Source organism: Salvelinus alpinus, chromosome 20 (genome assembly GCF_045679555.1).
Source record: "Salvelinus alpinus chromosome 20, SLU_Salpinus.1, whole genome shotgun sequence".
NCBI classification, from domain to species: domain Eukaryota; kingdom Metazoa; phylum Chordata; class Actinopteri; order Salmoniformes; family Salmonidae; genus Salvelinus; species Salvelinus alpinus.
In genome coordinates this window covers 40,005,162-40,023,223 of record NC_092105.1, presented here as the reverse complement: position 1 = coordinate 40,023,223, position 18,062 = coordinate 40,005,162, and the positions used below count along the sequence as shown (strand labels likewise).

General features: G+C 41.7%; 1 protein-coding gene across 5 annotated transcripts in view; it reads left to right on the top strand.

Annotated features, from left to right (window-relative positions):
* Window positions 1-18,062, top strand: part of LOC139546862 (rap guanine nucleotide exchange factor 4-like) — a 42,433-nt gene that overhangs the window by 2,344 nt on the left and 22,027 nt on the right. For 2 of the 5 annotated variants that reach the window (XM_071355760.1, XM_071355758.1), the window contains exon 1: window positions 16,766-16,893. Coding sequence is in view for 2 of the 5 variants with exons in the window: in XM_071355757.1 (XP_071211858.1) it covers window positions 14,146-14,173; window positions 14,600-14,664 (93 nt within the window). In the remaining 3 variants the exon portion in view is untranslated. Of the gene's footprint in view, window positions 1-5,018; window positions 5,153-14,097; window positions 14,174-14,599; window positions 14,665-16,759; window positions 16,894-18,062 lie in introns of those variants that run through there. The other 3 variants (XM_071355756.1, XM_071355757.1, XM_071355759.1) reach the window with 3 other exon arrangements.

Here is an 18,062-nt window from a genome sequence, read left to right as displayed (position 1 = left end):
TTGTGCTTTCCTGTGGAGCCTTGGTTTGAGACGGTCCAGGGGTGCCCATTTATTTCTGTCAGCCTTGCCGCAACTGCTCCTGATATCCTCTTACTAGCAGCACAGGTCTTTAGAAACTCTTCATTTTCTTAGTTGTTTATACCCTGCCTGTTTACGCTATATCTCTTGTACTGTGCTGCAATTGATTGTAAATGCAGACTAACTACCAGCGGCATAGACAACCTGACTTGACATTGTGTGTTTCTTTGTTGTGATTGAGTCCAACACAAAGCTCATTAAAAGGCAAATGGTCTCCCTCAGGCCATGACTTAAAAATGATTGAACAGTGTATTAGCTGTATTTAATGATTTGTCTGAAGAAACAAAGAGTAGTAGTTCCATTAGGAGTTGATGAACAGACAGATATGTGAGAGAGAGAGAGGTGACGTTGAGGTGATGCTGACCGGAGTTGTCCTAACCCAAGGTCCATCCCCCGAGGAACAAGATGCTTAGGGTAAGGGAGGGCCTTGACACGCATGAACACACACACACAACTCCACCCACACATCTGAGATCTCTCTCCCTGCAGAAAGCCTTGGCCTCGACACCCCTACAGACTGAGAACAGCACAGCCTGAATATACTGCTGGGTATTATTTATTCATGGCTGCCATGTTAAGTATTCAGAACACACTTTTCATCCAGTCTCTGAATTCAAAACATCACCAAAAAAAAAAAAGTCCAGACAGTACGTGGATATTCGCTTCAAATACTTTTATACAAGTATTTCTACTGATGGCCTTTGCTCCCAATTTGAACATTTTTGCTCCGTCAATCTTCTTCAAAAGCGTTGCATCCGTTCATGCTGAGGCCGATGGGACACAAACCATTTGTGATTATGGTTTGATATACTGTCCCGCTCAGCTTGACACTGAAGGTGGTGGCAGTCACAGAAATATTGCTGGAACATGCAATGTTGGTTTTCTCTACTCCCCTGACTCCCGCCTTCAACAACAACGTCAACTGTCACTGCTATCAGGCATGGCTCCCGCTTTGCACATCCGAGTCTGGCTTATGTTATTGGGAGAGGCAGGCATGTGCTTGTTTATTTAACAGATCAGACATGGGCTGTGCTCTGCACACACAGGAACACTGGCTGAGGCTCCAATGACCTGATCATCAATTTACCCTATACTTTGTTCTCTGCTTCCGGTCGGTCATCGAGAATGAAACAACACAATTGTGATTTGTGCTTTGCTTTCTTGCATGACAGCACGATCTGGATCAGTAGCCTCTAGCCAGCAGATCCCTGTCTCTGTTCCATGCGCTTGTGGTGCACATAGGATTCACTTTCATACCCAGGATTTTATTGTAGCCCACTTTTCTGTTATATTATACGCTGTACATCTGTGCTGTAGTGGAGCGACAGTGTTCAAAGGCATGCCTAGTTAGCGTTTGTGCATGACAGGCAAGCCCATGCAATGTTGAGGTGAGGCTCTGTTGGAGGCAGGACAGTGGGTGGGTGGTGGGCGACCACTTTAAGCTCACTGGCTTTGGGTGCTGACCTGTAAAGTGTGGAGTCATCCGCATACATAGGCAGTGTAAGACCAGTGGCGTGTGTGTGTGTGTGTGTGTGTGTGTGTGTGTGTGTGTGTGTGTGTGTGTGTGTGTGTGTGTGTGTGTGTGTGTGTGTGTGTGTGTGTGTGTGTGTGTGTGTGTGTGTGTGTGTGTGTGTGTGTGTGTGTGTGTGTGTGTGTGTGTGTGTGTGCCACGCACTCTTACTACATCTAAACGCCAGCAGACCCAAGTCCTTGCCAGAGAACAGTGAATATATACACAAGTAAAGAGCGCTGAGATTATTGTATCAACAACACTTCTGTTTATCTCCTTATCCGTTCTCGCAGTCGTTTCATAGTTAAAAACGTTAGAACAATGATTTTCAACCTGGAAGAGAATCAGCTTTTCATGGCTGATTTTGTTCAGTCAGATGGAACCATAAGTGATCAAAGGGATTACATCATCTGTATATTCACCATCAGATGTGCACATTCATTACTCACTCACTCACGCTCTCTCACACACACTCACGCTCTCTCACACACACTCACGCTCTCTCACACACACTCCAGTGGATGATGTGTAGAGAGGAGAATTGCTAAATCTGTCACTCTCTCACTTTTCTTGGTTGCATTTCATTGTTTTTGCACTTAGTGGTGTTGTCGGGGCTTTGTGAATTGAATATCCATGCACTGTTATTACATGAGGAGAATAGAAATGCAGGACATAGATTTACTAATTTTGTTTATTCACAATGGTCCATTATTTACTGCATTGTAGACTTCACAATTCATCATGCACTATTTCAGTCTCGGAAAATGTGGATGTAACCCAACCTTATCTAATAAATTACTGTGTCAAAAAAAAAGTCTGTACAGAACTGTTCAAAATCGAGCTCTGTGTTCCCTGTCATGCCATGTTCCCAATCTTTTACAAACACATTATTGTAACCTCCCAGAGTGTTTGTCTAAAGCTGACTGAAAGTGTACTAAAACAATTTAGACAGGCCAGGCTTGGGGGTCACCGATCAAAGTGTGAATTTTGGCCCATTTGAAAACCAAAAACAAGTTATGTGATTTACAATTATGATTATATATATGTCATCTTTGTCCAATAAATTCATGATTCTTCTGTTTCCCCAAAGCAGCCGTGACAGACCTGTGCGGCTCAGAGGCTGGATATGAGGTGTCCACCAGAGCTTCTCCACTAACACACATGCATCTGCACCTGCTCATCTCCTTGCCTCTCCCCCTGTTTCACTCCAAACCAACTGACAGAGGGGCCCTTTCACACAGACACCTCTCTCCAATTTCACTGTCTCTCTTTTAGCTGATTCAGGGTTAACTTGGCTGCAGTTGAGCAGTTATGCAACACTGGCAATACTGTTCACACCCTGGGGCTTTGGTCTGTTCTCCCTGTCACACCAATAAATTGACATTCGTTATTACTACCTCACTGCAGTAGTGGGGGGAGTTCCCCCTATGGCACGGAGTGTGGCTGGCCCTTCTCCATTGTCGTCCAATTATTACTTTATTCTTTGATACATTCTTTGCAGTGGTCAGCCCTCAGATACTAACATATTTACAACCTGGGTAAATCTAACCTTCCATACATTTTGCCCATTGTAGAAGTGCTGAATACACCTGAATGCCAAAACATTCAAGGTGCTCAAAGGTGACCCATTTTGCATACCCCACCATAACATGAAACGTCCATGTCTTCATCACTGGAAAAGAGAATCGGTTGAGATTGATATCATTTTAAAAGCTTATAAACATGTTGTGTCTCAACCGATTGGTGGGCGGAACACAAAAAAAAAAAGTTGATGTAAAATACAGTCTAAGCTAGAACACATGCAAACATGAACAAAAATCAGCGTGCACATGTTTTTAGATAACTGACTTTAAAGTCGCAATCAGCAGTTGAAACAATAACAAAGTGTACTCCCCATGCCTGTTTCAGTAAAAAAAAAGCTGAAGCGATAGGGCTGGAGATATGTAACCACTCTCAAATTCATGGACAGAGCTATGGATACATGGACTGACTATCCATGATATCAAAATTAGTGTTTTTAACCATGTTTTTTTGGCTAAAATAGTTTGTTTACATTTACTTTTTTTATAAACATTGGAGTGAAACAAGCTTATATTTTGAGTTCTGATGGGGTACGACTGTTGAACTAAGCTCATGAGGCATTTATAAGTGAAGTTCTTCATGAATCAATGGGTACATTTAAATGGATGAAGCAACTGCAGATTGCCCCTTTTAAAGGGAAAACAAAAACAGAATTATTATAAAATAGTTTGACAACCCTGTTTGTAAGCTTTTAAATACAATCCAACTGAACCAATTCTCTTTTCCAGTGATGAAGACATGGATGTCTCATGGTGTGGTGGGGTATGCAAAATGGGTCACCTTTTGAGCACCTGTATCTCTTGAATGTTTTGCCATTCAGGTCCAAAAAGTCACTTTCTGACCACTTCTTCCATGGGCAAACATGTATGGAAAGTTTTGTTTAAGTGAAAAGGGATGCAGTCAAAAAGTGATTGAATTCAAATGGATTTACCCACGTAACAATGTTGTCAAAAACACTTATTTGTCTGTTTGGCTACAAGGCCAGAGTTAAAAAGCTGTAGGCCTGTGTGGCTCTAATCAGTTGGAAGGTCAAAGTGGTCACCACTGTGGTCACCACTGTCCTTGATGTAATGAAGAGAGGCTAAGTAATAGAACCCGAAGTACTGAAAGTACGGAACATTTTGGGGTCAGAACTCACTAAATAAAGGAGAAAGTATTCCGGAGCATCAAAAAGGATGTTTGTTGTATGGCTCCTTGTCGCCCCTGAAGAATCGGAGGCCAAGAGCGATTGCTCCAGTTGGCTTTCTGCTTTGTTCTGGATGTAATATCACGTAATACCTTGCTGTAGGCCCAGTGTGCCTGGACAATACAAGACTGTCAGATTCATTTCCTTCCAGCTGTAGGTATGAACATGCAATTTTGAATAATTAATTTCATGAATGTCCTGCTTGGGAGATGGCGACATGGGTAACTGCATGGAAGATGACACATTGTTGGTATCCTTTTGTAAAACTATGCTGAGTGTTCTCCCAAACCGTTGTTCCAGTGTTATGTATTAACTTTGTATTATTTTCAAGACGGGAGCACTTAAAATACATATCTGTGTTCTGTGTAAACACGACTTAATGGTTTAAATAATAGAGCAAAGCCCCCCCTATGTCCCTGCCTTTTGGGACCACATGAGCAAGTTCCAACTGTGTCTGCGCTGCGTGTAGTGTAGCTGTGTGCCGCTGCAACGGAGAGAGCGTCCGCTCATGAGGGCATGGTGATTGGAGGAGTGGAGTGATCGCCTAGCAACTGCTGCATGGGGGAAATCAGCTGGCTGGGAGGCAGGGACTCTACTGGGCACAGGCAGGCTGGGTTCAACTCACTCTGCTCTGAGAGAGGGATGGAGGCTGGGGCACCAGGACTGGACCACACTGACAACCGGGGGATGTGAGGGAATTCAGACCAGTTACTGACACGGGGACTCTGAAAGGTGGATTCTACTACTGGGACTGTAGAATCATCTCATGAAGATAACTAGACTGGGAGCACGTGTAGGTGAGTCTTGCTTTATCAAACCTTTGTGTGATGCTAATGTGGAGTTTAGAAATGGGATAAACTTCTAGGCAATTAATACATTTTCAATAATGTGTATCTTGACTTCTACAGAAACCTATCACAAGGAGTTTAGAAATGGGATACACTTCTAGACAATTAATACATTATAATAAATTACACATTTTGAATAATGTGTATCTTGACTTCGACAGAAACCTATCACAAGGATAAGCGTGCTTAACTTATAACTATAGTTATAACTTTAAACTGGAATGTTTTGGAAAAGTTTGCATGAAATGTCTCTGTTTGCTGAGAGCCTTAAGCTGCTTCCCCAAATAGTTTTCCAAGCAGCCTGAAGTCTGCCAGACAGTGGAGGGTATGGACTAGTTAAGGAAATGTCTTGAGAGCAGGCAGCAGTTTGTATGATGTATGTTATGTCATCTGGGATGAATTACTCAACATACAACATCCATGCATAATGATGCTCAGAGTGCAAAATGTGCAGAGGAGGAGCGAGAACATGAGCTGGGAATTTAGTAATGTGACAAGTTGTTATATTTTCATATTTCTAGACTTTGATTTTAAAATCCAGTATTACTGTAGGTCCATGCCATACATATGATCACTGATGTGATATGTCCAATGCATGTCAGCATTATTTTAGAAGTGTTACTGTATTTTTTGACAAATGGATAATGTTATTTTAGAAGTGTTTTAGTATATTTGAAACATGTGTGTGTGTGTGTGTGTGTGTGTGTGTGTGTGTGTGTGTGAATCAGAGTGGATGAGGCAGATCAGATAGTAGCTGCCCTGACCCCCCCCCCCCCCCCCCCCCCCAGAGAGAAAGAGAATAGACACCGCTGTCATTGCGTTGATAAAGCCTCGGTTAGTATGATGGGATAAGTGATGTTTAGGATGAGTCACAGAGGAATAGTTGCACTCCTGTTATTATGAGTGTATCATTATATAGATATGGGGTGTTTTGGGCCTGTGTTTATACTTGGGTCTTTATTTAATTGCATAGAAGAGTTTTTGGCACTATATGATAAAGTAGTAGCTTTTATTTATGTAATCCGGGTTTGTGCATTGGATTCTCTCCACCACAGTAATTCACGATTCTTCTTTCAGATTCAAATCCCAGGTAACTTCCTGATCTGGTCCTAACATGTCCTCCAGTTCAGAGAACAGAACACCAAAAAATCCCTGTGTATGCTTTTAAATCCTTCCATTAACTCCAAGGAAATCCACTCTAACAATGCTTCTTATCACAACCTCCTAAGCTCACTGCTATGACGCGATCACAGACTGTTTCATTATCTGGTAAAAGTAATATCAGATAAAGAGTGAAGCGTTTGACTTAAGCCATTGTTTTGGCTGTTGCCTAGTTGTCAAACTGTCTTCAAGGACTTCTTGACAGGGATTATCTCCATAGACTGCCTTTACTTTGAACGGTGACTACCAATCCTGTTGACTCTGCTTTGTTGGGGCATCAGTGACTGTGACCCTTCTATGTTAACCCAATAGGAAACGTTTTATTTTTATTTACATTTGGCTATAGATAACTCAAACAAATGACCCTTTTAATGTGAAAACAAGTTCTTAACATCTTCTGAACGACCTGCTGACGTTTGCACCAGTCTAACACGGTGGGATGGATAGGTTTAGCATGTAGTCCTATATCTCCTCAATCTGATCTAGCCTCATTACTACTCCTAATGGACAGCGGGCAGGCAGCCTCTCTCAGTGAAGTGATACAGTAGGGCCGGCTAGGTAATCAGACATGGTGACTTAGGACACTTCCTTTGATGCTGTGTGTCAGGCAGGCCATCAATGAAGCTCTGCTGACCTGTCATATCACATTGCGTCAGATCTCTGCACACACACGGTTTGATGGTTGTCTTGTTGTGTAGTGCCTCCCATTTTCATATGAGTAAAATTGATATCTATCTGGTGTGACTGAATGAGACTTGCGGTTAAAACAGAATAAAATCATTTTGAAAGGTGCATAACTTCCCACGTAATGGTTCAGTTGTTATGAAATATTGAAATGCTGTTTTCTTGAGCAGCCATGCCCTTTGTGACCGCTTTACCTGCAACAGATGCTACAGCGCTTTGACCATTGTTGTTTTTCACTCTACAGTAACTGGTGTGTGTAAAAATGAATCGATACTATACATATAATCGTGTGAGAGTTGAAAGTGCTCATTGTAATTACAGTGCTGAATCTCCGCTAATGGGATTTGGGCTAACTAATAAACTCATCAAAAAAAGAAACGTCCCTTTTTCAGGACCCTGTCTTTCAAAGATAATTCGTAAAAATCCAAATAACTTCACAGATCTTCATTGTAAAGGTTTCCCATGCTTGTTCAATGAACCATAAACAATTAATGAACATGCACCTGTGGAACGGTCATTAAGACACAAACAGCTTACAGACGGTAGGCAATTAAGGTCACAGTTATGAAAACTTAGGACACTAAAGAGGTCTTTCTACTGACTCTGAAAAACACCAAAAGAAAGATGCCCAGGGTCCCTGCTCATCTGCCTGAACGTCCCTTAGGCATGCTGCAAAGAGGCATGAGGACTGCAGATGTGGCCAATTGCAATGTCCGTACTGTGAGACGCCTAAGACGCCTACAGGGAGACAGGACGGACAGCTGATCGTCCTTGCAGTGGCAGACCACGTGTAACAACACCTGCACAGGATCGGTACATCCGAACATCACACCTGTGGGACAGGTACAGGATGGCAACAACAACTGCCCGAGTTCCACCAGGAACGCACAATCCCTCCATCAGTGCTCAGACTGTCCGAAATGGGCTGAGAGAGGCTGGACTGAGGTCCTCACCGGACATCACCAGCAACAACGTCGCCTATGGGCACAAAACCACCGTCGCTGGACCAGACAGGATTGGCAAAAAGTGCTCTTCACTGATGAGTCGTGGTTTTGTCTCACCGGGGGTGATGGTCGGATTCGTGTTTATCGTCGAAGGAATGAGCGTTACACCGAGGCCTGTACTCTGGAGCAGGATCGATTTGGAGGTGGAGGGTCCGTCATGGTCTGGGGCGGTGTGTCACAGCATCATCAGACTGAGCTTGTTGTCATTGCAGGCAATCTCAACACTGTGCGTTACAAGGAAGACATCCTCCTCCCTCATGTGGTACCCTTCCTGCAGGCACATCCTGACATGACCCTCCAGCATGACAATGCCACCAGCCATACTGCTCGTTCTGTGTGTGATTTCCTGCAAGACAAGAATGTCAGTGTTCTGCCATGGCCAGCGAAGAGCCCGGATCTCCATCCCATTGAGCACGTCTGGTACCTGTTGGATCGGAGAGTGAGGGCTAGTGCCCTTCCCCCCCAGAATTGTCCGGGAACTAGCAGTTGCCTTGGTGGAAGTGGGGTAACATCTCGCAGCAAGAACTGGCCAATCTAGTGCAGTCCAAGAGGAGGAGATGCACTGCAGTACTTAATGCAGCTGGTGGCCACACCAGATACTGACTGTTACTTTTGATTTTGACCCCCCCCCCCCTTTGTTCAGGGACACATGATTCCATTTCTGTTAGTCACATGTCTGTGGAACTTGTTCAGTTTATGTCTCAGTTGTTGAATCTTGTTATGTTCATACAAATATTTACACATGTTAAGTTTGCTGAAAATAAACGCAGTTGACAGCGAGAGGCCCTTTCTGAGTTTAAACTTTTGCTGAGTTTAGAATGAAGGGGTTCACGTGACAAGAAAGTAGGGAAATGGACAAGAGTCGATTGCATTGTCGAGAACAGTCTATTTTTCAGTTGTCCCACAACTCTTGGGACAATTGTAAGATGGGCTGAGATAGATATATATATCTATCTGTCTTAGTCAGCTGATTAATTCATTTTCACAGATGAAGAACAATCAAATATACATTATATTTGATGTAATATCTATATACATTTTTTCATTCGAGCATATTTCGGGTAGACTATAATACGGCTGCCCTGGCAAAAGGAATCATTGATAATGTATGATTGTTCCTCATCTGTATAGCTAGAGGCTTCCTATAGAAGCAAGTGCAGAGTACAGTAGGTCACAGGGGGGGAGACTGTAGCTTTGTGAAAATGGAGTGTTTTCTGACACTCCTGCCATCAGCACTAATCCCCATCTAAAACAACACCCTTCTAAAACAACACCCCACCCACTGTCTCTCCACACCCCACCCTCTCTCCTTCAGCCAGACAGTCGCTCAGGGGAGAGACTTATTGGTTCAGTAGGGTCATTTAAGTGTTGGAGGCGTCTCCTGTGCACTGAATGCTCATTTGTTGCTCAGTTTAAGTGCTACTCTCAAGCCCAAGCCCTTTAATTGTCAACAAAGAAAGATGGGCATGTTTACAGTAACTGATCCTGAAGGCTTATTTCGGTGGCACTAATGTCCATTGAATAATTAACTGAAAAAGCATGCTGTTATATAGATTGTTCCACGAAATGAGTGCCTTTTGCGTCCCTTTAATATTTTAAGTAGAAATTGTGCAAAAATATTGAATTTTAAAAGCCTGTTATATTAAATGAAGTGCCCTTTAATATAAACCACATGGAAAATTCTATAAATCTGATTTTTAATATGAATAAAGTCTTGCTAAAGTGCCAAAAGTCAGCCTTTTGACATGTTCCTGTAAGCATCCTTTGTGACTTCTTAGGAAGATTTTAATCTACTAACGCCAGCATTTCTCCAAGTTTTCACCATTGTAAAGCCCTAGTTATTTTGTTGCTTTGACAGTCATTTCTGAAGATGATTATTTATTTAATGTGATTAGTGACGAGTTTTAAGAAAAAAAAAAAAAACTGTCCCTTATTTTAAGGTCGACCCTGTTACATGAACTTAACTTTTTTTTCAAAAGAAACATTGAACATCTGATAAATATCATAGTGTAAAAACAGGTGAGCTGGTTCTACTCATTTTGACAATTTTCTGGTGTTTTGTGCTGGAAAAGAGAGCGAGTCGAGCATAACACGTCAACCCTGTTACCAATAGATAGGCTAGAAATGTAAATAATTGTTGTGAAGCTTGCATTCAATTACCCCTCCCTGTTGCACACAACAAGCTTCCCCCTGTCACAAGGGGATTATGGACGATTTAAGATGAAGTCTTAAACCCTGTTATGGTTAGCCCTGTTATGGTCAACTCCGTTATGGTCAACCCTGTTACGATCAACCCTGTTACTTTTTATTTGGCACCTAATAGGCACTTACTGTAGTCTTTTTTTTAATGTAACCTCTTGAGATGGGAAAACATGTTTATCATGTAGTTGAACATGTGCTCTTTTGACTAGTGTAAAACCTTTTTTTTTTTTTTACATTCTGTCATAAAGACACCTAATTGCTGGAATGACCTTTATGCTTTTTCAGACAAATGTGATGATAAAGGTCAGTTCTAAGATTGAATACACGCTGATACAGTATATAGTCAGTATATAGTCTGGTTTATGATACCATTTTTGCTCATATTTCAGCAACATGCAGAGAGCACAGAGTCAATTAGCATTTTGGACTACATTAAGGGGAAATGCTTCTAAAATCAGAGGTCATTGAGCCATTTTCAAGAGGCTTCTTAATTGAGCGAAAAAGCTGTTTGCCTCTTATGGGATCTTAAAATGATTAGCTGTGGGTATAATTCAATTTAGAATTTGACCTCTGGGCGCAAACTGCCATCCGGTAACAAATGACTCTGTAGATTGGGCTTTCATTAGGTCTGTAGTGACCAAAAGATTTAAAAAAGGATGTCAGGCAGCATCGATATGTTGCTAAATGCTAAAAGCAGCTTCTACGGAGTCCCATCCTTCATTTAGGCTCTTAGCCCATTGTATTATGCTTGTGTCCATATACCTGTTTTTGGAAGCCCTTTAGCACATGCTGGTATAGGTTATTGATTTAACAGCAATCCATTTCAGGGATTTTGATCTGTTTGATTGATCACAATGGTTTTGTGAAGTGCATTCTTGAGTAAGTAACTAGCCAATCCAGTTAATATTAGTGAAATTGCATAAAGTGTTGATCTAAATGACCCTCTTCTTGATTTTTGCTGTTGTTGTGCAGCTAAGGTCTAGTAAGGCACAGTACAAGCCTATAAAAGGTTAGCAGAAAGACAGACATTCTGGTTGTTTTATTCTACCAGACAAGCATAGCTCTACTACACTCTCCTTGATATGGAAGCTCTTCACATAGAATTACACATGCAAATGGTTTCGTGCATGTTTGGATTATTGAAGTGATATTCCTGTTAATGTGCCCTTTGACCCCTATAGGCCCGTATTGCATTGTCATGAGCTAAGAAACGGCATTTACTTTGACATGGGTATCATGTTTGTTACGTAACAGTCATGCTGCAAGGCACAGCTGCAGTATAAGCCACTTATGGCCTTATTGTCATGCTCCGATTCCTCAGAGGATCGCTCTCTACATGTAGGATGAGTGCACTAACGCTCACAGACTGATATGGGTTGAGGCGATGCCCAGTAGTAGGAGTCTGGGGAGCATATAGAGATAGGCCTAACCTACAGTGCACCAGAAAACCACAGGAACCCAGCTGTTCCTGTGCTCTGATGGGAGGGACTATGCAGTGTAAAGAGATCCAGACACATTTTCAGAGGTTTGGATGTTTCCCTCTCGTGTGTGTGCCCTTACAACAAAAAAACACATGGCAAATTTGCACTTTCACATGTGAAATAGCTGTTTTCACACCTTGAGCTTAAAAAAACAACATATTTTCACGTATTCAATTTAGAGTTCACATGTTAACACCACCTTTTCACATGTGAGGGAAAAAAACATTTTCTCACCTCACTTGCGGATGCACGTGAAATTTGCGGATTCACATGTTAAAATTGGATATGCACGTTCACATGTAAAAATCAAACACGTGACAATCTGAATTGCAGTTTCACATGTTAGAAACATTCACATGTGAAAATCGAACTTTCACAGATGGAATTGCAAGTTCACATGTGGTGGTGAAATAGTGTTATTCTCCTCACATGTGTGAAGGTGGTGTTAACATGTTGCAGTAGCAATGTTTCCACATATGGAATTGCAAATTCTGTAATGCCATTCTGTGAAAGGTAACTTAGCCTACCTGAGTATAATGATTCAAGTGTCTTAAAAATGAAAGATGTATTATTTCTGAGCCATCCATTCAGAGTGTTACTGCTGGTGTTAACATGTGAACAATAAATTGAATACATGTCAAAATATGGTACATATCATAATGACTTAGTTTCACCATCAAACATTGTCCACTATCATCATTCAAAGCACTGACTTTAAAAAAAATCATATTGTCTGAAAGCGTTGAAAATGCACTGAAAACATTCACATACATAATCTATCCAGCTAAAAATAACAATGTGATGTCAAAACAAGTTGACTTTGAGGTTAAAGAAAGTAGGTTTAACAATTTACCTGATTTTGCTAACCTTTGGACAAAATCAAAATAGCAAATTATGAATTTGTGATTAATCACAACAAATCCTGCAATACATGAGTTTTTATGTTTCATTTATTCCCATTAAAATGTGAAAATGCACATGTGAAAGTGAAGCGGACATGAGTCGGTCATGGTTGCTCATGGTCACGTGATGAGGTTGTCCTGCTTGCAACCTCAAAATTTGTGTTTGACCTCTTGGTCGAATGATCAAGACGTTGGCTTCTCCCATAGGAGTCCCGCGTTCTAATCCCGCTAGTTACAAAAGCATACATGTAAAACGTATAATATCACATGTGCGATGTTGGGAAACCACATGTGTCTGAGTCATGTGAAAATGTGAATCTTCACACGTCTAAAAACCACATGTCAGTTTTTCCCACGTGACATTTTTCCACATATATTTGTTCACGTGAAAAATGTATGTGAAATATCACAAGTGTCTGAAAACCGTGTTCTTTTCACCTGTGATTTTGTCACGCCCTGGCCAGGGTGGGCATTCTAGTTTCTTTATTTCTATGTTTTCTGTTTCGGCCGGGTATGGTTCTCAATCAGGGACAGCTGTCTATCGTTGTCTCTGATTGGGAATCATACTTAGGCAGCCTGTTTTTCCACCTTAGTGGTGGGTAGTTGTCTGTTAGTGGCCTGTATAGCCCTAGTCAGCTTCACGTGTGGTTTTTGTTGGTTTTTTGTTTCTTGTTTTTGTTGGCGACATTCATAATAAAAAGAAATGTACGCTTACCACGCTGCACCTTGGTCCGGTCATTTCCACCCTGACGACGATCGTGACAGATTTATATATATATATTTGTAAGGGTGTGTCTTTGTTGATTCTTGGTATAATCTGTTGTAAATCTTTTTAATCTGTATAGACTACATATTAAGGGAATTTGATCAACTCTTGCCACACTGACTGAATCTACTCATCTCCGATGATGCCATCATTAGTAAAATATGGCATGAAAAGCATAGATACAGTAGTTGAACATTTGCCCATTTCCCACATCAATTCCTTACTATAGTTTCGGAAGCATGTTGTCCTGTATACACGTCAGCTACTGTGGCCTACAGCAATAGGCTTTTACTTCAAATGAAGCTACATGAAACGTTTATTTTGTTCCTGCCCTTTGAAATGCACTGGTTTGTGAGATGAAGGATAATTTAAATGAGACTGCAGCAGTTGTGACGCTTCTGAATACTCATAACTGCCAGCTGTGAGTCTCAGCTGTGTATTTACATAGTCCTCAATAGACACGTTGATTAAGAGAAGCGAGTATAGGGGAGAGACGCATAATACTACAATCCAAATGATTCCATGGGTTATCACCTGACATAAACAGGTGACCGTAGTTCACAATGAATTACATCGTTATCTTGAATTGAATTGCATCGACACACTGTATAATAAACCTTGTAGTGTTGAGGATTTGGCTTGTGGCTTGTTCTACCATGTCTAATAATAAGACTGCTCTTCTGTCTCTCTGTAGAAATATCGTCAGTGCATAGCTGGACTGCTAGCCCCATCTTATGGAGTTATGGAAAGTGGTGGACCCATCTCTGACAGTGAGTACAAGACTACAGCGCCGTCAGCAATGTCCATCTACGATGCTCCTTACTGGCCTACCTCTCACCTTTACTATGGAAAAAGTGATATCAGCAGTCTGAAAGTCATGTCTAAGAATTGGGGTAATTTCCCCTCCAGAAAAGGTTTTGAAGTGTAATAACTAATTGTGTTTTCCTGAGGGGGGAAAAACATCACCCTCTTCTTACTGTAGAAATCTCCCTTGGCGACTGACGTAATGTAACTCACTCCTCAAGGAGATTTTAGTTGACACATATCTACATTCAACATAGCATTGAGATGATGTATTAACATCAAAGTACTATATTTGTGAAAATGCACCAATTGTTGCAGAGAAATAAGTAGTGATGTATTGGCTTTCAACTTTTTACCGATGATTGACTACACATTTAAACATTTTCATTCAGGAATGCCGGACAAAGAGAACATAAGCAACAACGCTTTTGGATCCATCTCTAAACATCTGAGTAAGGTACAGTAGAACGTCCTGAACGCAAAACTGAGACTTCATCATTACATATCAGAATGACTTAGTTTCACCATCAAACATTGATTTTTTGGATGATGATAGTGGACATTCAAAAAGCACTGTGTGACTATGGCGGTAACCATGTGATCTTGACAACCCAGAGACAAAATCTAACGTTAATGACCAGCTACTCATCTGTGTACAAGAGATCAGTAACCACTTTATGTGAAGTGAATATCATCCAGATTGAACACTGTTGTGAATGGAAGAGTGACAGCGGGTGGTAAAGGGATGGTTATTTACTCCTATTTACATGCTGCTTGCGTGGGCCCTGATCTAACAACATCCTCTTTAGTTACCAGAAGCTCAAAATAAGTCTGGAATATCGAGCTTGTTTAAAGTTTGACTAAATACAAACAAGGTGGCAGCTGAGACCAAGCTTCCGTTAGTGTGCAGCATGTCCTTAATAGTTCCCTTTCCACCTTAACCCGGTTGTGACTTCCTTACCTCCATACAGATAACATGGTGCTACTCTGGGGTTTCATGATTTATTGTGGCTTGGGCTTTGTTCCTGTTTTTTTTTCTCCAGACCAGCCAAAACATGTGCACTATAAATAACTACAATGATAATTGTAATTTTGTTGTTGTTTTTTAGCAAATCCCCCCCTGCGGTTGAATTGTTGGTAAATATTTGCCTAACTCGAAGGCTCTACATATTGTAGTCATAACAACAAAAAAATGCAGTGACTTATGTAATTCATGTGCAGTGCCTTCGGAAAGTATTCAGACCGCTTGACTTTTTCCACATTTTGTTACGTTACAGCCTTATTCTGAAATTGATTAAGGCAAAACATTTTTTTTTTAATAAATCTACACACAATACCCCACAAAGCAAAAACAGTTTTTTAGAAATGTTTGCTAATTTATATATATATATAAAAAAACTGAAATCACATTTACATAAGTATTCAGACCCTTTACTCAGTACTTTGTTGAAGCACCTTTGGCAGTGATTACAGCCTCGAGTCTTCTTGGGTATGATACCACAAGCTTGGCACACCTGTATTTGGGGAGTTTCTCCCATTCTTCTCTGCAGATCCTCTCAAGCTGTCAGGTTGGATGGGGAGCATCGCTGCACAGCTATTTTCAGGTCTCTCCAGAGATGTTCGATCGGGTTCAAGTCCGGGCTCTGGCTGGGCCACTCAAGACTCAAGGACATTCAGAGACTTGTCCCGAAGCCACTTCTGCATTGTCTGGGCTGTGTGCATAGGGTAGTTGTCCTGTTGGAAGGTGAACTTTCGCCTTTTCATCAAGGATCTCTCTGTACTTTGCTCCATTCATATTTGCCTCAATCCTGACTAGTCTCCCGGTCCCTGCTGCTGAAAAACATCCCCACAGCATGATGCTGCCACCACCATGCTTCACCGTTGGGATGGTGCCAGGTTGCCAACAGATGTGACGCTTGGCATTCAGGCCAAAGAGTTCAATCTTGGTTTCATCAGACTAGAGAATCTTATTTCTCATGGTCTGAGAGTCCTTTAGGTGCCTTTTGGCAAATTCCAAGCGGGCTGTCATTTGCCTTTTACTGAGGAGTGGGATCCGTCTGGCCACTCTACCATAAAGGCCTGATTGGTGGAGTGCTACAGAGATGGTTGTCTTTCTGGAAGGTTCTCCCATCTCCACAAAGCAACTCTAGAGGTCTGTCAGCGTGACCATCGGGTTCTTGGTCACCTCCCCGACAAGGCCCTTCACCCCCGACTGCTCAGTTTGGCCGGGCGGCCAGCTCTAGGAAGAGTCTTGTTGGTTCCAAACTTGTTCCATTTAAGAATGATGGAGGCCACTGTGTTTTTGGGGACCTTCAATGCTGCAGACACTTTTTTTTTTACCCTTCCCCAGAATCCTGTCTCGGGGCTCTACGGACAATTCCTTCGACCTCACAGCTTGGTTTGGCTCTGACATGAACTGTGGGACCTTATATAGACAGGTGTGTGCCTTTCCAAATCATGTCCAATCAATTTAATTTACCACAGGTGGACTCCAATCAAGTTGTAGAAACATCTCAAGGATGATCAATGGAAACAGGATGCACCTGAGCTCAGTTATACCCAGATACAAATAGACTTCCAGTCACTGTGCTAAAGCCAGTTAACATTGGCTTGCGACACTATCTCTTAACTTCCTTCATACTAGACCTAATTTCCAAAATTCTGAAGTATCCCTTTAAGCATCTATGTAAGTATTGTTCTTGGCTGTGAGAGAAATTAAGTTAGAAAGGAGGTGTTATAGAGTTTGAACAGTCCTCATGTCCACTTTATAGTATAGAGTGCTGCTGTATGTATAGTTCCGTTTGATTCTTCTCTGCTGTAGAACTCATGAATACCACATCCATACATAACTTGTTCAAGGTGGTTTCTGTGCTGTGGGTCCAAGGGTTGGGATGTAAGTACAGACAGTAGACACCAGCTGTTGTTTTAACTTCCGATTTAACAGGGCCCTGTTGACAGTGGAGGTTGTTAGCATGGTTGTCAATTGGGTATGGCCCAACACCAACAATTGAAAATGGGCTACTGAAATCATTCCAATCCTGATTTTTAAAGGCAGATGCAGTTTAGCAGTATTAGCAGGCTGACTTTAGGACCATGGGAATGCCTGGGAGTGGGAGGGAAGGCTGTTGGTATGGCTGGCTGGCTTTTTGGAGACTGCATCTATACAGCTGTCATTTTGCCATACCCTAGGTTTATCTGAAAGTACGCCCTTGGTTGATAGTGGTAAAGGCTACATCTTCACAAGGGCCTAATCTCTGTCATCATTGATAGGGAGGGAACTGTGACCATTCACTAAAGTCTGTATCGTGTGTCATACAATCTCAAATGTTCTTATCATCCCTGTCCTTCATTTTGTGCTTTTATTTTGAAATCCGTTTTTAAAAATGTTATTTAACCAGATAGGCCAGTTGAGAACAAGTTTTCATTTACAAGTGCGACCTGGCCAAGATAAAGCAAATCAGTGTGACAAAAACATCAACACAGAGTTACACATGGGATAAACAAACTCAATAACACAATAGAAAAATCTGTGTACAGTGTGTTCAAATTAAGTAAGGAGGGAAGGCAATAAATAGGCCATAGTGGGAAGGTAATTACAATTTAGCAATTAACACTGGAGTTCGTGAGGGAGATAAGTCTCCAACTTCAGGGATTTTTGCAATTCACTCCAATCATTGGCAGCAGAGAACTGGAAGGAAAGGCGGCCAAAGGGGGTGTTGGCTTTGGGGATGATCAGTGAAATATACCTGCTGGAGCGCGTGCTATGGGTGGGTGTTGCTATGATGACCAGTGAGCTGAGATGAGGCTGAGCTTTACCTAGCAAAGACTTATGGATGACCTGGAGCCAGTGGGTTT